This window comes from Phoca vitulina, unplaced genomic scaffold (genome assembly GCF_004348235.1).
Source record: "Phoca vitulina isolate PV1807 unplaced genomic scaffold, GSC_HSeal_1.0 scaffold2, whole genome shotgun sequence".
Taxonomy (NCBI): domain Eukaryota; kingdom Metazoa; phylum Chordata; class Mammalia; order Carnivora; family Phocidae; genus Phoca; species Phoca vitulina.
Genome location: NW_022589705.1, coordinates 91,626,182 through 91,649,007, shown reverse-complemented (window position 1 = coordinate 91,649,007; position 22,826 = coordinate 91,626,182). Strand labels below are relative to the sequence as shown.

General features: G+C 44.0%; 1 protein-coding gene across 1 annotated transcript; it reads left to right on the top strand.

Annotated features, from left to right (window-relative positions):
- The first annotated feature begins 739 nt into the window (after window positions 1-739).
- AADACL4 (arylacetamide deacetylase like 4) lies at window positions 740-11,794 on the top strand. The gene is given in 4 exon segments (XM_032415156.1): window positions 740-784; window positions 2,334-2,550; window positions 5,593-5,652; window positions 11,016-11,794. Coding segments are annotated over 4 exon segments (1,101 nt in total).
- Window positions 11,795-22,826: the final 11,032 nt, after the last annotated feature.

Below are 22,826 nucleotides of genomic sequence, written 5' to 3'. Positions count from 1 at the left end.
CAAAGACAGAATATATCCTGAAATTATTCTGTAATAATTTTGGAGTTGTTATGAATGATTTCAGCTTTACTAAAAGATTTAAAGAACAATATAGCAAACACTATTGATTTTATTTTAAAGGGGAACTGCTGCTAGAATATTTTGTGAAAGTGTTTCAATCTCTAAAGTTCTGGACCTCAGGTGTCCCTAACCTATTGATGCTCCCATTTATACTACTACTGATACATTATTATAAATTTTATAACATAACTATAGTAATATAGTATTAATATTATAATGATAATATTTATATACAAGCAATATATTTATTATAGTTATCTATAAATGGTATAGTTACAATATAAGTAATAATAAGTATTAGCTTTTCTTCACTTGCCTTTGTCCTAAATTACCAGCTCTGGGAACTATGGACTCATGGTTGGAAAAACCACAGCAAACCAAAACTAACTTCCTAGCCATATCTAGTGACCTTTCAGAAGGTCATGCTAAGAAAGGCTTGTCATCACACTGTCTTGTTCAAAATCCCTGAAACATTTACTCTTCTAGATGCTGGAGGAAAAGAGGTGAATGAGATGTGATGACAAGCAAAATGCTGACAAGAAGCATTCAGTTTGGGGGAGGGAGACACATGGGTGACCATAGCCATGTGATAAAACTTTGGGGGGTTCTGAAGAAACCTTAGGGCTTAGAAAACTTAGGGCACTCAAGGAGGCAGCAGCCTTCAGTGTGAGTGGGAGGGATGACATCAGTAAATGAGAACACGGCCTTGAGCTTGGAGCTGAAGGTCAGTTTAATGTCCATCTACCTGGTGGGCAGGTAGAAGGGCTCCAGGAAACAGTGTGAGCCATGGGTGAGTACAGGGAGCATGGGGAAACTGCTGGGGAGGAGGTGAGCATTGGAGCCCACCTGAACTGACAAGAGGCATCCTGACGCTGAGTTGAGTTGGCCAGTGAAGTTCCGAGTTCTCTTGTTACAGAGGTCTGGTGGCCTGAGATGGGGGCCAAGCAGGTCATCTTCACCTTGCTGCTCACCTTGTTCTCCTCCAGCTCAAGCAGGGAAATAATGGTTTTGTTTGGAGTTCTCTTTCAAGAAATCAAAGCCTTGGGTCTCTCAGGAGGGAATGCATTGGGGCATCCCAGGGGACCTGGGACAAGACCCAGTGGGTATGAGCAAGAGAAGGGGTGGAGCTCACACTTGCCGGGACCCACCAGTGAGACACTCTACATGGTGGTCACATCTAATTCCCAAGCCTCATCCTCGGGCTATGGACACCATTCTATTTTATAAATGAGGGAAATGGAAGCTCAGAGAAGGTCATGCCCAAGGCCATTCAGTTAGTTGGTGATAAGCTAAAACTTGAGTTCCAATCTGCTTGACTCCAGAATCCAAGCTCTTTCTAGTTTAGTGGTTTAGAACACATGTTCTGCATCTTACCTGTTGGCGGGCAAGACACTTGACCTTGATTTGCCTCAGTTTTCCCCATCCATAAAATGGAGCTGATAACTGTGCTTGACTTAGAAGGGTCGTTGAGAGGCTTAATCTAGTTCATAACCATTTGGACCAGTACTGGCAAGCTGTAGGTGACTCATAAGTGTCAGCTGTTCTTATTTTATTATTATCATCCCATGTTGTTTTCCCTATGACAAAGACACGTGCTTAATGTGAAATCCTTGGAAGAGATGATCCAAAATGGTTGAAATGCATTTAGTACATGCAATATAACTTGTAACTATATTTCATGTATATATTCAGACATTTGTTTATAGTTAGAGTGACCATATTAGTTTAAAAACAATGGAATTCTATACACACGTGGCAAATGAATGGCCCTTGCGCCATGGCCCCCTCCTCCTGAGCCAACAGCAGACATCCTTAATGGATCCCGTTACTTTCTTCTGTTGAATACAAACATGGCTTAAGAATCCATCATAGCCCAGGCTCCGGGTGGGCGATGGCAGTTGTTGACCCAGGTGATGACCCTTTTTGCCATCTGAGGCTAGAGAGCCAAAGAGGAGGGTTGCCAGCCAGTTTCCTTGGACAATTGGCTTTGTTCAGTTCAGTGACCAACCACTCCGACCAAACGTGGTCAAGCTCTTTGGCAAATTCCTACCCTTATTCAATCCAGGTCTTTTGGGAGGAAATTCTGCAAACCAAGCCTTCACTCTGGACACAACCCAGAGCCTGTCCTTCCTGATGAGCCCAGGGTCCGTGTGGATGAGGCAGATGGGAGACTGCAAAAACATCCTAGCAATTATAGATGACAGGTGCATCTACAATCCAGATGGGTCCTGACCTCTCCTAAAGTTTCCCTTTCTTTCTCTTACCTCCAACAGGCAAAAATATTGGAGAAGCTGGGAATTTGCTCCATGCTCAGATTTCTCCAGTTATTGCAAAGCAGTATAAGAATAAAGAAAGATGCTAGACTTACTGTAACTGACCTGTATTTTGGGACCATACTGGTGAGGCTGTTCCAGCCCAAAGCAGCATCCTCTGGCCCCCGGTGAGGCATCATCTTCTTCCCTGGAGGAAGCGGGTTCATGGGGAGCCTGGGTAAGAACTTCATCTATGTGCACAACTTTGCCCATCCTTCCCACAAGAACCTTTTTGGGAGTAACTCAAAGGAATCATCGGTTGGAGATTTTTTAGGGAGCCCAGACTAAGGGCTTTGGGCTCACGTCAGCAGATTGTATGCAAATTTATATGGGAGATGTTCTTTTCTGTACTATAATAGTCTTGGTCAAGGTGAGGCTAGAGCTGTGTCTCAGTAGGGCTTTGACAGATGGCACTGGGGTACTGATTCGTCTCTTCCCTCACCACTCACAGACAGCACTGGCTAGTCCTAGCTGTTCTCCACCCACACTACATCCCAAACCCAAGCATTTCTCCTGGGCTCTGAACCCCACTGTGATCTAAGACCCCATCTTCTCTTGCCTGCCCCCTCGACCTTCCTGCTTCTCTTGTGTTTTGTTTTCTGCCTCATCCCCAGTGCCTTGCCTGTGGTTTTACATTTTTGAATGACTCTATGAGTACATGAATACGGATGGGTGGATAATTGGGTGAAAGGATGTGTTGTTCATGAATGAACACACAAATGGATGGACGGATGGTTGGACTCCCGTGACTTCCCTGGAATTAGGGTGTACTGCCACCTGGTGGTGGAAATAACAATAGCCTTATTTGCTGCCAAGATGCTCTCCTTTTTCTGAAGTTAACAATGGCTATCTCCCACCTACTGGCCCCAAGATCGTTCTTCCCTGTCAGAGGCCCCCCATTAGTCGGCTAGGACTGTTAGTCTTCCTTCTGTGGGCCATGATGCTATCTCTAAAAGTAAAGCCAGGACGCATTCAGCAAATATTCCCTGAGTAACTACCTCATGTCAGACCCTCTTCCAGGTACAGGGGACCGAGTGGAGAACAAGGAAGGCCCTCATGGAGCCTACTCAATGAGGAGGCTGGACAGTGAAAGAGAAAACAAACAAGTAGGGTAATTTCACAGAGTGACAGCACGGGGAGATGGAATAGAGAATGATTCAGAAGCATCTTTAGTTTTTCCAGAGAAAGCGTCTCCAAAAAGGTAAAATTTGAGCCCAGGCCTAACCAACCGATGAGGAGGAGCCAGCCCTACAGAGGCTGGAACACATCCTCTAGGGATAGGGGAGGCAAGGGGGTCGCCTGGGGCTCTATCTTGAAAGGGGCACCAAGAAACACAGTCTTCAAGATAAATAACATTTTTATGCACTATTTTAGAAAATTCAGTATTAATGCAAAAAAAATCTATGATGAACACAATATCAACGTTTATCCAATGGCGGGACCCGACAGGGTGGGAGAATTGTACAAAGGCAAAGTAGGCTCTTGTCTACTTGAGACATCGCGGATACTTGCGGCATTTACTTGGATTCCTTAAAGTAGTATTTATCTTGGTTGCTGAGTGTCTCGGCGCCCGTGGCAAGTGCCTCCCTTGCCTCCCCTGGGTCCCAGCCCTGTTAAGTCTAAGCGGAAGGGAGCTCCTCCCAGATGATGCTGATCTGCAGGCAGGGCTGAGGCCTCCTTAGGAGCTGCCCACTCCCCACTCCGTTTTGACCTCCCCTCCATCACCTCCCTCAAATGGTGTCAATGAAGCCTGCACCCCCCATCACTTCTCTTGGTCAGATCAGTCATTCACAACCTCTCCGGATGCTGGCCTTGTCTGGCGGGATTTGGGAACTCCTGCTGCCCGTGCCCCTACCCCAGAGACACTGGTTCAGTTGGTTTGGGGCTCCATCTGAGCATCAGGACTTGGAAAAACTCCCTGGTACAACTATGCCCAGCCAAGGTTGACAACCACTGAATTAGAGGCTTATTTGGTACATTCTGTGTCTGGCACTGTTGATGATGGATTTGTCCTCTGAGAACCTCAGAGGTACCACTTGGCTAGTAGAAAGGGCCCATCCAACCATTACTTATTTCTTAATAACATATATCTGCAGGCACATGTATGTAATTATCATTAATATTCTGGGGCAGGCACGCTTTCCTTCCCTGGTCTTGGTTTTGTAGGTTTCAAATCAAGCCTTCCCCCGCCTCAGTCCCCTTCCCGGCCCCCCCCCCCCCCCCCCCGCCCCGCACACTGTAAAAGGAAACGTTGCAGCTGGTGACTCCCGAGGTGCATCGGGGCCCCGACATTCAGGAGCCGGGGGCAGATGTCAGGCGTCTGATATGTGGCCTGGCTTTTTGGTTTTGCCCAGGCAGAGCCAGCCGGAGTCACTGCAGAGGAGGCAAGAACAGGAACAGAAAGAGAATGTCACACACAAAGCCAACACTGCTGGCGGGCTCTCCCTGGGGGCCGGGGGGATGGGTGGGAGGGGGCGGAGCAGGGCTGGGCCCTGCATGGGGGGCTGGGGGCCACATCCCTAGAGGCCACTCAGGGTGGCTCCTGCTGTGACCGGTTCTATTCTTTTTTTTTTTTTTTATGTTATGTTAATCACCATACATTACATCATTAGTTTTAGATATAGTGTTCCATGATTCATTGTTTGCGTATAACACCCAGTGCTCCATTCAGTACGTGCCCTCCTTAATACCCATCACCAGGCTAACCCATCCTCCCACCCCCCTCCCCTCTAGAACCCTCAGTTTGTTTCTCAGAGTCCATGGTCTCTCATGGTTCATCTCCCCCTCTGATTTCCCCCCCTTCATTTTTCCCTTCCTGCTATCTTCTTTTTTTTTTTTTCCTCAGGAAACAGAGGGTTGCTGGAGTGGTGGGGGGTGGGAGGGATGGGGTGGCTGGGTGATAGACATTGGGAAGGGTATGTGCTGTGGTGAGCGCTGTGAATTGTGCAAGACTGTTTTTTTGGTTGTTGTTTTTTAAAGATTTTATTTATTTATTTGACAGAGAGAGACAGTGAGAGAGGGAACGCAAGCTGGGGGGAGTGGGAGAGGGAGAAGCAGGCTCCTGAGGAGCAGGGAGCCCGATGCGGGGCTCGATCCCAGGACCCTGGGATCATGACCTGAGCTGAAAGCAGACGCTTAATGACTGAGCCATCCAGGTGCCCCATTTGTGTAAGACTGTTGAATCACAGACCTGTACATCGGACCGGTTCTATTCTTGCAGACTCCTACCACAACATGTGCAGTCTGTTGGTCCTGGAGACGGACTCTGTGCTGCTGTTGGTTGGGTGAGTCGCTGGAGAAAGTCAGTGGGTGTCGCATGGGTGGGAGAAGGCAGGAAGGAGCACGAGGCTAGTTTGTAGAAGAGAGAGAGAGGCCCTAACCCCCAAGAGGCACTCTTGCATGTGCACACATGGACCCAGGCACCGCACTGTTCAAAAGAGCAAAACCCCAGAAACAGCCCAAATGCCCATCAACACGGAGTGTGTGAATAAACAGTGACAAGAAACAGCAAGTGTTGGCGAGGATGTGGAGAAAAAATAACCCTTCTGCACTGTTGGTGGGAATGCAAACTGGTGCAGCCACTGTGGAAGACAGGGCGGAGATACCTCAAAAAATTAAAAATATAACTACCCCATGATCTAGTAATTGTACTCCTGGGTATTTACCCAAGGAATAGGAAAACACTAATTTGAAAGGATATATGTGCCCCTGTGTTTACTGCAGCATTATTTACAAGAGCCAGATTATGGAAGCAACCTAAGTGTCCATCAATATAGGAATGGATAAAGACGTGGCATATATATACAATGGAATATTATTTATCCATAAAAAGGAATGGCATCTTTTTTTAATTTTTAATTTTTTTAATTTAGTGAGTCATCACTTACATATAACACCCAGTGCTCATCACAAGTGCCCTCCTTAATACCCATCACCCATCTAGCCCGTCCCCCACCCACCTCCCCTCCATCAACCTTCAGTTTGTTCTCTTTCATTGAGTCTCTTATAGTTTGCCTCCCTCTCTCTAAAAAGAATGAAATTTTGCCATTTGCAACAATGTGGATGGAGCTAGAGAGTAATGCTAAGCAATATAAGCCAGTCAGAGAAAGATAAATACCATAGGATTTCAATCATATGTGGAATTTAAGAAGCAAAACAAATGAACAAAGGGGAAAAAAAAGAGACCAAAAACCAGACTTTTTTCCTTTTTAAAAAAGGTTTTTATTTAAATTCCAGTTAGTTAACATACAGTGTACTATTAGTTTCAGGTGTACAATATAGTGATTTAACACTTCTATACATCACCTGGTGCTCATCACGACAAGTGCTCTCCTTAATCCCCATCCTCTATTTCCCCCATCCCCCCCCCCGCCCACCTCCCCTCTGGTAACCATCAGTTTGTTCTCTATAATTAAGAGTCTGTTTCTGTTTGCCTCTCTCTCTTTTTTTTCCCTTTGCTCATTTGTTTTGTTTCTTAAATTCCACATATGAGAGAAATCATATGGTATTTGTCTTTCTGTGACTGACTTATTTCACTTAGTGTTATACTCTCTAGCTCCAACCATGTCATTGCAAATGGCAAGATTTCATTCCTTTTTAAGGCTGAATAATATTCTCCTGTGTATATATATACCACATCTTCCCTATCCATTCATCAGTAGATGGACATTTGGGCTCTCTCCCATAGTTTGGCTATTGTTGATACTGTTGCTATAAACATCTGGGTGCACGTACCCCCTTTGAATCTGTATTTTTGTATCCTTTGGGTAAATACCTAGGAGTGCAATTGCTGGATACTTTGTGAGGAAACTTCAGACTGTTCTCAGAGTGGCTGCACCAGTTCACATTTCCACCAACAGTGCAGCAGGTTTTCTCTTTCTCCACATCCTCGCCAACACCTGTTGTTTCTTGTGTTGTTAATTTCAGCCATTCTGACAGGTGTGAGATGGTATCTCATCGTGGTTTTGATTTGTATTTCCCTGATGATGAGTGATATTGAGCATCTTTTCATGTGTCTGTAAGAATTCTGGATGTCTTCTTTGGAAAAGTGTCTATTCATGCCTTCTGCCCATTTCTTAACTGGGTTATTTGTTTTTTGGGTGTTGAGTTTGGTAAGTTCTATATACATTTTTGATACTAACCCTTTATCAAATATGTCGTTTACAAATATCTTCTTCCATTCTGTAGGCTGCCTTTTAGTTTTGTTGATTGTTTGCTTCGCTGTGCAGAAGCTTTTTATCTTGATTAAGTTCCAATAGTTCATTTTTGCTTTTATTTGCCTTGCCTCCAGCGATGTGTCTAGTAAGAAGTTGCTATGGCCGAGGTCACAGAGGTTGCTGCCTGTGTTCTGCTCTAGGATTTTGATGGTTTCCTGTCTCACATTTAGGTCTTTCATCCATTTTGAACTTATGTTTGTGTATGGTATAAGAAAGTGGTCCAGTTTCATTCTTCTGCATGTGACTGTCCAGTTTTCCCAACACCATTTGTTGAAGAGACTGTCTTTTTTCCACTGGATATTCTTTCCTGCTTTGTCAAAGATGAGTTGGCCATAGAGTTGTGGGTCCATTTCTGGGTTCTCTGTTCTGTTCCATTGATCTATGTGTCTGGTTTTGGGCCAGTACCATACTGTCTTGATGACTACAGTTTTGTAATAGAGCTTGAAGTCTGGGATTGTGATGCCACCAGCTTTCCTTTCTTTTTCAAGATTTCTTTGGCTATTCAGGGTCTTTTGTGGTTCCACACAAATTTTAGCATTGTTTGTTCTAGCTCTGTGAGATATGCTGTTGGTGTTTTGTTACGAATTACATTAACTGTGCAGATTGCTTTGGGTAGTATAGACATTTTAACAATGTTTGTTCTTCCAATACATGAGCATGGAATGCTTTTCCATTTCTTTGTGTCCTCTTCAATTTCTTTCATAAGTGTTCTATAGTTTTCAGAGTACAGATCTTTTACCTCTTTAGTTAGGTTTATTCCTAGTATCTTATTGTTTTTAGTGCAATTGCAAATGAGATTAATTCCTTGATTTCTTTTTCTGTTGCTTCATTATTGGTGTGTAGAAATGCAACAGATTTCTGCACATTGATTTTATATCCTGCAACTTTGCTGAATTCATGTATTTGTTCTAGCAATTTTTGGTGGAGTCTTTCAGGTTTTATACATAGAGTATCATGTCATCTGCAAATAGTGAAAGTTTGACTTCTTCCTTGCCAATTTGTATGCCTTTTATTTCTTTTTGTTTTCTGATTACTGAGGCTAAGACTTCCAGTACTATGTTAAATAGTAATGGGGAGAGTGGACATTCCTGTCTTGTTTCTTTTTTTTCAAGATTTTATTTATTTATTTGACAGAGAGAGACACAGCGAGAGAGGGAACACAAGCAGGGGGAGTGGGAGAGGGAGGAGCAGGCTTCCCCGCTGAGCATGGAACCCGATGCGGGGCTTGTTCCCAGGAGCCTGGGATCATGACCCGAGCTGAAGGCAGATGCTTAATGACTGAGCCACCCAGACACCCCTCCTGTGTTGTTTCTGATTGTGGCGGAAAGGCTCTCAGTTTTTCCCTATTGAAGATGATATTAGCTGTGGGTCTTTCATATATGGCCTTTATGATGTTGAGGTATGTTCCCTCTATCCCTACTTTGTTGAGGGTTTTTATTAAGAAAGGATACTGTAGGGGTGCCTGGGTGGCTCAGTTCGTTAAGCGTCTGCCTTCGGCTTGGGTCATGATCCCAGTGTCCTGGGATCAAGCCCCGCATCAGGTTCCCTGCTCAGTGGGGAGCCTGTTTCTCCCTCTCCCGCTCCCCTGCTTGTGCTCTCTCTGTCAAATAAATAAATAAAATCTTTGAAAAAAAATAAAAAAAAAAGAAAGGATACTGTATTTTGTCAAATGCTTTTTCTGCATCCATTGACAGGATCATATGGTTCTTATCCTTTCTTTTATTAACATTACATAGCTATTTAAATAAATGAACTGGGAGGACACACCAGAATGGAATGCATCTTAGCAGTATAAAATTAAGTGAAAAGTTTTCCAAAAAATTACATAAAGCCTGAGACTCTTTTTATCAAGTCAAAAACAAAATCAAAAGAGTATTTATAAGGAATATGCATAGACATTATAAACCTATATAAAAAGGAAGGAAAAGGGATGATGGTTGGATACAGGATTCAAAGTAACTGTTTCCTCAGATGAGGAAGGCAGTGAGATGAGATGCTGGTGGGGATATTACAGGGCTGGCTGAAGGTTATGGTCAAGGTCCTGGCTGTTGTTTGCAGTGATGATTCTGCACGTGTGTACTGTGTTGTTACAACAACCAACTAACTAGCTGCAGGGACCAATTCCTGGAGTGTCTCAAGACACAAGAAGACACTGGGCAACAGTTTCGAGAAGGCAAGTGAGAGAAACTAAAAACCGCTCTTTTAGATTCAACCTCGACACTCAAGGCCTCTCCAACCTTGGCTGCCCCCAGGCTGAGGAGACAGTGCATCTGTGTGACTTAAAGCAGCTTACTTAGCATCTCCAGTCTTCTTGATGAGATTGAGGAAGGCAGCGTCTTTCCAGTACTCGACATACTTCCTGACCGGCTTAGCATTGGGTCTGAAACCCCACTGATACAGTTTCTGTCAGACTTTACATCTGAGAAGGCCTTTGTGGTAATGAAAATACTCCTGAACACATAAAAGTATTAACAAACGCCTGTATGAATACCTTGCAGGAAATTCTGGATAGCTGAAAAGACCCAGGGGGCGCCTGGGTGGCTCAATCCATGAAGCATCCAACTCTTGATTTCAGCTCAGGTCATGATCTCAGGGTTGTGAGATCGAGCCCCGTGTCAGGCTCTGTGCTGGGCGTGGAGCCTGCTTAAGATTCTCTCTCCTTCTCCCTCTGCCTCTCCCACCATTGCTCTCATGCTCTCTCTCTCTAAAAGGATTTCCTTCTTTCTGATGGCTGAATAATACTTTACTGTAATTTACACATCTAGAAATTCATTTTAAAGTCCTTTTTCTTTGCCCTTGAATTCCCACGAAGAGACACACTTTGGGGGCTTACTCAGAGCAGCCGTCCGGATTCTGTCCACCACCAGGGCAGCATCTGTTACCTGCCTGCTAACCTTTCCTACACTGTCACCCTCAGGGCGCCCCCCGACCCGCTCCCTCTTCCGCAAACCCCGAAGAGAAGGCAGCTTCTTAAGTCATTGGGCAAGAACAAACCTTGGTCATTAGATTTTTGATGAAAAAAAATTTTTTTTCCTGAAAGGAACTTCCCCTTCATTTGAGCTTTAGTTCCCTCAGCGCTTTCTCTCCAGACAGCCAGTGGGACGAACGAATTTCCTGGAGTTCCTGGTTGTTTTGCTTCCATTTCAAATAGCTTTTGAGTTGCATAATCTTATGCGGAGTGTCTGCATCTCTGGACAGCAGACAGAGCCTAGAGTTCGAGTCCAGAATCTCCACCCAGAAGACAAAGGAGAGGCTTTTCACATCCTCATCTGAGAAAGAAAAAAAAAGGGGGATAAAAATCCTTACCTCACAGGGCCATTCTGGGGATTTAGTCAGAGACAGTATTGCAAGGAGGAGTCAAGGACACAGTTAAAATGGCTCCCAAACAGCAGTCCACACCGCTATGCTTTTGTTCCCTGCTTGTTCCTCGGGTACCGCCAGCTTCCTGATCACCACTACCCCAGAATTTCCCAAGACTGCCTGAACACCTCCATTCACTTCCTGAAGGCCCTGAAAACCTACGGGGTGGACCCCTCCCAGGTCGTGATCTGTGGAGACAGCACTGGGGGTGCGAGTGTGGCCTCCGTCACCCAGTCCCTGGTGGGAAGATCAGATCTTCCCCAGATCAGGGCCCAGGTCCTGATTTATCCAGTGACTCAGGTCATCAATTTGCAGTTGCCGTCCCACTGGCAGAACCGAAACATCCCGTTCCTCTCCCGGGAGTTCATGATGATATGTATGTTCAAATATATGGTTATCAACTTTCACTGGTGGGATGCCATCTTGAATGGTGCTTTCATACCCCTGGAAGTCTGGAGAAAGTACCGAAAGTGGCTCAGCCCTGACAACATACCCAGGAGATTCAAGAAGCCAGGCTACAAACCTCTGTTTCCCGGCCCTTTTAATGAGGCTGCCTACCTGGAAAATGGACATCTTTTGGATGTAGCAAATACCCCTCTGCTAAGGGATGATGAGACCATCGCTCAGCTTCCTCCAGCCTTCCTGGTGAGCTGTGAGCATGACATCCTCCGCAATGACACCTTGCTCTATATGAAGCGTGTGGAGGACTAGGGGGTCCCCGTGATGTGGTATCATGTGGAAGATGGCTTTCATGGGTCCTTGATGTTTTTTGATAAGAAGTTTTTCTCTTTCCCATGCTCCCTGAAGATTATAAACGCTGTCATTAGTTATATAAAAAGCATATAGTAACCCTGGGGTGCTGTGTCCTTTGGTGAATTCTCTTTTGCTGATTAAGGAGATGCTAAGTCAGTGCTCAGCCCACACGAGAAGGATAAGGAAGCTTAGAACAGTCTTGCTTAGTATCCAAATCCAAAATGTTGCTTTCTTTCTGGCACCAACAACGGTTAATCCTGGATGTAGAAACACTTGCCAACATTCTCATTCAGGTGAAATAAATATCAAAGGGAGGAAAAAACATCTTTAAAAATTTCTCAAAGCCCTAACACACAATGTCTGTGTGTAGTAAATGCCAACAATTGGTCATACTGTCCCTGGTGAATCTGTACTCATGACACCAAAGCACAGCTTGGGGCCATGATGCCTGTTGGAGGAGGGAGCTGGAGCTGGAGGCTTTCCCTTCTCTTCAACCATAGCCTCTCTTGGTACCAAAGACCTCACCTATGATCAGTGGAGGAAGGGGTCTTACAGGTGTCTTGAATCCTTGCAAAGAAGGCAAATATCTACACAGGCAGTTTGGATTGGGCTTCTCAGGACATGGGTAGGCATCACGACCCATGTGTTATATGCGAGCAGCTTTGATGGAAGAGTGTGTTGATTATCCATTACTGGGTGACAACATTACAGTGAACTTAATGGCTTAAAACAATACACATTTATTATCTCACAGTTTCTGTGGATCGGGAGTCTGAGAATAGCTTACCTGCAATCGAACTGTGGGGCTGTGGTCTCATCTGAGTCTTGACTGGGGAAAAGTCTACTTCCAAACTCAGGTCATTGGCAGAATTCAGTTTCTTGAGGTTGTAGACTGAGGGCTTCAGTTCCTTGCTAGCCAGAGGTCACCCCTAGACTCTAGAAGCCACTCACTGTTTTTTGCCATATGAGATACCCCAAATGACTGCTTACTTCCTTCAAGTGACTAAGGGAGAGACAGACTCCAGCAAGATGGCCACTAAAATCTAAAGTACTTACAAACATGTAATCACATATATGTCATCACCTTTGCCATATTCCGTTAGTAGCAAACTGCAGGTCTTGCCCATACAGCGGGATCATACAAGTGTGTGAATGACAGGGTGTGGAGATCATGGGGACCACCATAGTCTGTTCACCACCAAAGGTCTCATCAGAAGTTTATTCAATGGACAATGGATCGTGGATCACCACATCAAAAACTAATGATGTATTGTATGGTGACTAACATAACATAATAAAATTAAATTTAAAAAAGAAGTTTATTAATTAAAAAAACAATGGTGGAGACAAATGAAAATGAGAACACAATGGTCCAAAATCTTTGGTATACAGCAAAAGCTGTTCTGAGAGGGAAGTTTATAGCAATACAGGACTACCTCAAGAAGCAAGAAAAATCTCAAATAAAAACCCTGACCTTATACCTAAAGAAGCTAGAAACAGAACAACTAAAACCTCGAATCAGTAGAAGGAAGGAAATAAAAAAGATGAGAGCAGAGATAAATAAAATAGAAACAAACAAACAAAAAAACAAAAAACCTCCAATAGAACAGATCAATGAAACCAGGAACTGGTTATTTGAAAAAAATCAACAAAATTGATAAATCTTTAGCCAGACTGAGAGAGAGAGAGAGAGAGGACTCAAAATAAAAAATGAAAGTAGAGAAATAACAACTGACACCATAGAAATACAAAGGATTGTAAGAGAATATTATGAAAAATTTCATGCCAACAAATTGGACAGTATAGAAGAAATGAATAAATTCCTAGAAACGTGGAAAAACAGGAAGAAAGAGGAAATTTGAACAAGCCAGTTACCAGCAATGAAATCAAATCATAATCAAAAAGCTCCCAACAAACAAAAGTCTAGGATCAGACAGCTTCACAGGTGAATTCTACCAACATTTAAAGAACAGTTAATACCTGTTCTTCTCAAACTATTCCAAAAAATAAAAAAGGAAGGAGAACTTTCAAATTCATCCTATGAGGCCAGCATTTCCCTGATACCAAAACCAGATAAAGACATGACCAAAAAGAGAGAACTACAGGCCAGTATCTCTGATGAACATAGATGCAAAAATCCTCAACAAAATATTAGGAAACCAAATCCAACAATGTATTAAAAAAATCATTCACCACGATCAAATGAGATTTATCCCTGGGATGCAAGTGTGGCTCAATAGTCACAAATCAATTAACATGAGACATCTCATCAATGAAAGAAAAAATAAAAACCATATAATCATTTCAATATATGCAAATATATAACATTTGGCAAAGTACAACATCCATTCATGATAAAAACACTCAACAAAGTAGGTCTAGAGGGAATGTACCTCAACATAATAAAAAACCCACATATATGAAAAACCCACAACTACATCATATTCAGTGGTGAAAAATTGAGAGTTTTTTTCCCTAAGATCAGGAACAAGACAGAGATGTCCACTCTCACCACTTTTGTTCAACATAATACTGGAAGTCCTAGCCACTGTAATCAGACAAGAAAAAGGAATAAAAGGCATCCAAACTAGTAAGGAAGAAGTAAAACTTTCACTATTTGCAAATGACATGATACTATATATAGAAAACCCTAAAGACTCTACCAAAAAACTACTAGAATTGATAAATGAATTCAGTAGGGTCACAGAATGCAAAATCCATGGACAGAAATCCTTTGCATTTCTATACCCTAATAATGAAGCAGCAGAAAGAGAAACTAAGAAAACAATCCCATTTACAGTCATGCCAAAAATAATAAAATACCTAGGAATGAACTTACCCAAGGAGGTGAAAGACCAGTACTCTGAAAACTATAAAATACTGATGAAAGAAATTAAAGATGACACAAACAAATGGAAAGATATTACATGCTCATGGATTGGAAGAACATTGTTAAAATGTCCATACACCCAAAGCAATCTACACATTCAATGCAATCCCTATCAAAATACCAACAGCAATTTTCACAGAGTTAGAACAAACAACCTTAAGACTTGTATGGAACCACAAAAGACCCTGAATAGCCAAAGCAATTTTTTAAAAAGATTTTATTAACTTATTTTACAGAGACACAGCAAGAGAGGGAACACAAAAAGGGGGAATGGGAGAGGGAGAAGCAGGCTTCCCACTGAGCAGGGAGCCTGATGCGGGGCTCGATCCCAGGACACCAGGACCATGACCTGAACTGAAGGCAGATGCTTAACGCCTGAGCCACCCAGGCACCCCACCAAAGCAATTTTGAAAAAGAAAAGCAAAGCTGGAGGCATCACAGTTCTGGACTTGAAGTAATATTATAAAGCTGTAGTAATCAAAATAGTATGGTACTGGCACAAAACTAGATACATTGATCAATAGAACAGAATAGAAAATCCAGAAATAAACTCACAATTAATCTTTGACAAAGCAGGAAAGAATACCCAATGGGAAAAAGACAGTCTCTTCAACAAATGGTGTTGGGAAAACCAGACAGCTACATGCAAAAGAATGAACTGGACCACTTTCTTTTACCATACACAAAAGTAAACTCAAAATGGATTAAAGAGCTAAATGTGAGACTTGAAACCATAAAAGTCCTAGAAGAGAGCACAGGCAATAATTTCTCTGACATTGGCCATAGCAACATTTTTCTAGATACGTTCACGAGGCAAGGGAAACAAAAGCGAAAATAAAACTCTTGGGACTTTATCAAAATAAAAAGCGTCTGCACAGCAAAGGAAACAACAAAATTGAAATCAGAGAAGATATTTTCAAATGACATATCCGATAAAGGGTTATATCCAAAATGTATAAAGAACTTATACAACTCAACACCAAAACCCCAAATAATCCAATTAAAAAGTGGGCAGAAGACATGAACAGACATTTCTCTAAAGAAGGCATCCAATGGCCAACAGACACATGAAAAGATGCTCAACATCACTCATCATCAGAGAAATGCAAATCAGAAACACAATGTGACATCACCTCGCACCCGTCAGAATGGCTAAAATAAAAAATATGAGAAACAACAGGTGTTGGTGAGGATATGGAGGAAAGGGAACCCTCTTGAACTATTGGTGGGAATGTGAACTGGTGCAACCACTCTGGAAAACAGAATGGAGTTTTCTCAAAAAAATTAAAAATAGAGCTGCCATATGATCCAGTAGTTCTATGGACTACTGGGTATTTCCCAGAATATGAAAATACTTCGTACTTACAAGAATACAAAAACACTAATTCAAAAGGATATATGCACCCCTATGTTTATAGCAGCATTATTTACAATAGCCAAATTATGGAAGTAGCCCAAATGTCCATCGATCGTCATGAATGGATAAAGAAGAGGTGGTATATAATGGAATTATTCAGCCATATTATTCAACCACAAAAAAGAATGAAACATTGCCATTTGCAATAACATGGATGGGTCTAGAGAGCATAATGCTAAATGAACTAAGGCAGAGAAAGACAAATACCGTATGATTTCACTCATCTGTGGAATTTAAGAAACAAAACAAATGAATAAAGGGGGAAAAAAAGAGACAAACCAAAAAACAGACTCTTAACTATAAAGAACAAACAGATGGTTACCAGAGGGGAGGTGAGTGAAGGGATGGGGGAAATAAGTGGAGGGGATTAAAAATACACTTATCTTGATCTGAGATTGGTTATGCAGATTCCTCTGGTGGCATCTGTGGGCTGATGAGGGTCTGGGGTTGTCTCCTGCTGTCCTTCCTGGTGTGAGAGAAGGGAGGGGAGAGATCTGTGCGAAGGGGAATTTATGTCCTACGTTTATGCAAATAGGGGAGAGCAGAGATCTGTTTTGGGGTCACTGTTTCTCAATTGTCTTTAGCTCACAGAAACCCTTGTGCCAAAATGGTCCATTTTGGGCTGGCATCTTCTGATCCCCTACAGTAGTCTTCACACACTTCTCACTTCATTTCCCGAGTCTGGTAATATTATCATTCCTCTTTGTCAGATTAAGCAACTCGTCAAAAGTCAACAGCTAGTTGGGTGTAGAGCCGGGACTCAAACCCAGGCATTCCAGCTGTGGAGCATCTGCTGATGATCATTATGCTAAACTGCCTTTTCATACCAATCTGGAGGCAAAGTAGGTGCCGTGTTCTTAGACGGGACATGGGATGTGGATCCATGTTGAGTGACGTCCTGTGTGGTAGGGTCCGAGGTACCATGATGTAGTGCAGCGGTTCTCAACAGGGGCAGGGGTGTGTGCGATTTCGGCCCCCAGGGGACATTTGGCAATGTCTGGAGACATTTTTGGTTGTGACTCCTAGAGGTTGTAGTCTCTACTTACTAGATGCCAGGATGCTGCTAAACATCTAAGATTGCGTAGGATGGCCCCTACAAGAATGAGTTATCTGGTCCCAAATGTCAAGAGCACCCAGATGGGAGCACCCTAAGTAATAGAAGGAGGTAGTATGGATTTTATTTTGAGGTCACGTCCCCTTTCTCCTGGATGCCCTTGAGCTCTACTGAGTGGGGTTCACGTCCCCTTTCTCCTGGATGCCCTTGAGCTCTACTGAGTCTCAGCTTCCTTAGTGAAGAATGCCCACCTGGAAAGCTCATTACAGAAAGGAAAGGAAATGGCGTAAGGGGCCTGCACACCGCAGCTGTGCAGGTGGGTGACACAGCCTTACGTCCTGGCCTGGCCGGGGGTGGTGGCTCAAGAAGGTTATGGGGGCACAGGAACAGAGACGTTCCATCTAAGACAGAAGGAGGGATGCCAAGCCAGCTACAAAAAGTGAAGGTACATTTCAATATTTGTTAGTTCCCTTGTTCAAAATCTGACTTAAAAGTTGAGGCAGCTGGGGGATAATGGAGAGATGGCCAAACCCTAAATCTGCCAGCAGCCAGCTGGGTGACTCAGAACAAGTTTCTTATAACCACTCTGGACCTTAGTGTTCTCACCTTTCTGTTTTTGAACTTTCTGCCTTTGATAGAGCCGAAGCTGGAGCTGATTTCATTTTGCTGCCAGCCCCATCCCGGGACAAGGCCCAGGAAACCCTCTGTTCTCAGGACGACCTGAGAAAGGAAACAAAAAAATGAGCCACCTGCCAGCGTTCTTAAATAAATGTAAAGATGTGTGTCCCCTGAGTCGAGGATGGTACTGTATACGGGCTTCGCAAGGTTTCCGTGGTAGGAATGTAGAACGATAGAGTTATAGATCATTCAACAAGCATGGATCAAGCCCACGCTCTGGGTCAGGCGTTGCTAGAGGTTCTGGGAACACGGTGGTGAATGAAAAGGACAAAAGTCTCCCATGGAGCTTACTTGCTTGCGGGTAGGTGGGTAACCAATGAACGCACTCAGCTGCCCACTGAACTGGACAGTGCTGGGTGAGGCCAGGTACAATGGAGAAGAAAAGGCAGACAGGGGGATGGGAGGGCCTTGGTGAGAGGTGGCACTTGGAGCAATTGCCCCAGGAGGTGAGGGAGTGACGCACAGGAGCCTCTTGGTGGAAGGGTGGTCCAGGAGCATGTGTATTTGGGGGATGGCAAGGAGGCCAGTGTGGTTAGGACGGAGTGAGCAGGGGACAGAGAAAGCTGGGGTGGGGAATCAGGTGGGGCCCCGGGGATGCTCAAAGGTCTTTGGTGTTTCCTTGAGTGAGATGGGAAGCCATGTGGAGGGTCCACAGTTGGATATATACCCCCTACAGTCAGCTTCCCGTGTGTCGAGTCACCTTTGAGCAATGACCCTGTTTGCAGAACAATTGATGAAGCTCCTACATTCAATCCCAGCCACAGCTGGCAGTAGAGCTGATCAGCTAATTTCTGTAAAACATTAGTGGCCAACAGGATCCAGTAACACCTTTTCCACCTTCAAAAACCAAAAGTTATCATTACCACGGGCTTACCTGTGGCCCCGTATCCTTGAGTGTTGCCCCTGTCACACTTGGAAGTGTTGTGCTGAGTTCCCGCCAGGCATGTCGCAGATGCTCAAGAAATCATGGGAAAGGTAACTAGTCTTTGCAGAGTGCGTTCTATGGCAATTTCCACAAATAAATCTATTTAATTCGCCTAGAAACTCTTTGAGGTACATTTAATCACTTCTTTTGTTGATGGAGTCACTGAGATGAAGGTGCAATTGGTTTAGGTAAAACCACACGGCTTCAGGAAGGAGTGGGAGTTGAATACAGGTCTTCCAGCTTGCAACGTCTGTGCTGCAAGGGGCCTGAGTCAAGGGCAAATTCTGGGTCAGCCATTTGGCTTTGCTGTAGACTAGGAATGAAGGAAGCGGGGTGGGGTGGGGTCCATAAAAGTCATCATGTGTCCCTGGGCCTAGAGAAGAGTGGCTTCCACAAATATTTGTTGAATGAATGGAAAAAGAAAAAATGAAGACTACCCAAGTGCTTTGGAAACGAGGTGCTGGGTGGTCAGAAATGAGTTAAGAGCCCATGCAGAATCAAGACTAACTGGGCCAAGGGTGTTTTGTACAGAGGCCGGGGGGTGGGGGGATTCAGTCCAATGAAAAGGAATCACTCCCTCTTCTTTCTTGTTCACATCCACCCTACCTCTTAGAGATTTATGAGCAGTTTGTGTCAATCCATCCTCCAGATGGGAGGACCAACTCAGAGTACATCCAAAATGGTAATTTTGTCTGTGAAAGAAACCTCATCAAAAGAGGCAGCAAGTCTGGGCAGTACCAGGTGGGTGAAAAGGATTGCTTCCTCCTGAAGCCAATGGAGTGGCCTCTCCTTCCCCCCTCTCTTACAGGGGCATATTTTTGAGAAGTTGAGAATTTGCTCGATGTCCAGATTTGTCTGTTTTGTACATGGTGAAAATAATAATTAAAAAAAAAGACCCCAAGCCATACCCATGAGGCTGTTCCAGCCCCGAGTAGTGTCCCCCAGCCCCACCAAGGCATCATCTTCAAGCCCAGAGGTGACTGGGTATTCAGGAGCCTGGGGAAGGGGCTTCCTTACCCAGCTTCGTGGAGGAAGGGTCTCATTGGCTGGCACATAGTAGCTACTCAACAAGTATTTGTGAGATGAATGAATCAGTGAAGGAATGAAGGGTATCTTCTTCCAGCTTATCCTCTCTACTATCCACTGAGTCATTCCAGTAGTGCCTTACTGGAATTAGGCCATTCAGAATTATTTACCAACAGGCTCTGAATTCTCTCTTTTTTTTTTTTTTTAAAGATTTTATTTATTTATTTGACAGAGAGAAACACAGCGAGAGAGGGAACACAAGAAGGGGGAGTGTGAGAGGGAGAAGCAGGCTTCCCGCCGAGCAGGGAGCCCGATGCGGGGCTTGATCCCAGGACCCTGGGACATGACCTGAGCCGAAGGCAGATGCTTAACGACTGAGCCACCCAGGCACCCCCAGGCTCTGAATTCTTTATCTGCTAGGAAAACTGAGGATTTTTTTCATAACTTGTTTGACAACCAAATCTGACCTGAACTCACTGGTTGGCACATTTAGATTTAAATTGGGATGAGGATACGTATTGCCCTTACTTACTCCACTTACGTGAATGTGCATAGGTTTGCTGCAGAAATATTGACGTGTATAATAATGGAATTATTTTCCTGTGTCCTGCCAGGATGATATATATACTATCCAGTTCATGCACCATTTATGCCATCTTGTTCTAGCTATGAAATGATTGGACATACGTAGACAATCACAAGATGTCCCTGGACTCCCATCGGGTTGGCTAAAATGCGAAATAGTGAGAGCCTCAAATGTTGGCAAGGATGCAGAGAAACTGGCTCCCTCATTCCTTGCTCATGCAAATGTAACATAGTACAGCCTCTCTGGAATATCCAGCAATAGACGTCATTTATGGACAGCCATAAAAACCTGAACTTGCTGAATAGGGTCTGCATTCATGATCGCGGCTTTTGGATCTTTCTTTCTTCGTCTCCACCAGCAATTAAAATTGTTTCTTTTAAATTCTCATGAGCTTAGGGGAGCCTGGGTGGCTCAGTTGGTTGAGCATCCGACTCCTGATTTCAGCTCAGGTCATGATCTCAGGGTCGTGAGATCGTGCCCCGTGTAGGGCTTGGTGCTGGGAGTGAAACCTGCTTAAGATTTGTCCCCCCCTCCATGCTTGCACGCGCACACACTCTCTCTCAAATAAATAAATCAATCTTAAAAAGAATTCTCATGAGCTTATTATTAACCTTGATTTTAACAACCAAGCTCCAAGTGCCTCTAGCAAAGGAAGGGCTGTGTCTTAGGAGGAGCACCTTTCTCCTTTCCCAGTTCTGGTCCCCCATGGGTCCCCATCATAACCATCATGGTTCTGATGTAAAGTCCTCTCCCTCATTGATGGATGCCATGGAGCCCATTGAAGTTGTGAAATGTCTCCTGTAAGAGAAAGCTTTGACCAGGTTCTATTTAGATGCTTATGCAAGGAGCTCTTAGATAGAAAACAGATATAAGTTTTTTGTTTTTGTTTTTTAAGAGAGGGGAGGGGCAGAAGGAGAGAGAGAGAGAGAATCTTAAGCAGACTCCACACTGAGTATGGAGCCCAATGCAGGGCTCGATCTCATGACCCTGAGATCATGACCTGAGCCGAAATCAAGTCGGACACTTAACTGACTGAGCCACCCAGGTGCCCCCAGATGTAAGCTTCAACGTGAGCATGAAACCATTTATTTTTGCCCCATTTTCAACCATCTAACAAATATTTATGGAGTGTCTGTGGCATGTCAGGTACTGTCCTGGCTCTGGGATATAGGACCAAGTAAACCCAGACTGGGTCTATTGGCTATCCTTCTTTAGACGTTTACCACGAGCCATGTGGTTATTTGTCCAAGGAGTGGGACTCCGTACTTCTGTCAGTTGGGTGAGGTGAGGATATCAAATGGGGCTGGAGAGGGAGGAAGGGGATCAGAACTCCCTGGCCTGTGAGGACTTCCCCACCCTCCCCCCGGGCGGGTCCTGGATTGTTGTTGCAAGTGAAGCCATCACAAGTTGGGGATAATTTCTCAAGGTTTGGGATTGGACATCCGAGTACCTGGAGGGGTCTTCTTGACTAGACACTCGTGTGCCACAGACTACGTGGCCATGGTTTCAGTTTGAAGCTGGTGGCTGCACTTGACCTAACTACAAAGACTTTTTTTTTTTTTTAAAGATTTTATTTATTTATTTGAGAGAGAGAGCGAGAGAGCAGCAGAGAGAGAGGGAGAAGCAGGCTCCCCACTGAGCAGGGAGCCTGATGTGGGATTCGATCCCAGGACCCTGGGATCATGACCTGAGCTGAAGGCAGACGCTTAGCCTACTGAGCCACCCAGGCGCCCCCTAACTACAAATCATTTGTAAATTTGGTCCCAGGAATGGACTTTTCTTCCTCGACAACACCTAGTTTCACGAAGGCATTTGTTTCCTCAAACCTGCCACTTCATGAACTTGGACACTGTCATTTTGCTCCTCAGATTTGGCTAGCTAAACCTGGGACTCACCTAATCTTTTGGGGTGCACGTTGCTGCTGTTCCTGAGCTCTGACTTGATGCCGATCACTTCTCTTCTTTAGCGCAAGGCAAACGGTTCTCCTGATGTTTCTCCATCCGTGTGCATTTTGAAGAAAGACTCCTTTGTTAAGTCTAAGCTCATGTGCTTAGAGGAGAATTCAAAATGTTAGAAAAAGTAAAATTAAAACCTTAACTAAATAGCACCTAAGTATAGCTACCTATAGCAAAATTACCCAGTATAAAAAATACATTAAATTATATGCTTTGCAATCTTGGCTCCATTGTTACCTGCTCTGTGACCTTGGGCAAGTCACTTAAGCTCTTTGGGGCTCAACTTTCTCATCTTCAAAATGGAGGTAATGATAGTACTTACCACATCAAGTGGTTGTGGGGGTTAGATGAGGTTATGTATGTGAAGAACCAGGAGCAATGGCCAGCACATTGTATGTGCTCAGTTAAGTGTCAGAGTCATTACGGATATCATCATCATGATGTTTTCATAAAACTTGGACTTGCCCTTGAGTTTACTAGGATCCTTATTTTGATTATGCTACTGAAACCAAACAAGTACCAGGGAAGTCTGAGTTATGCAAGAGTCTCTCTCTCTCTCTCTCTCTGTTTATTCAAATGAAGGTGGGCAGGAGC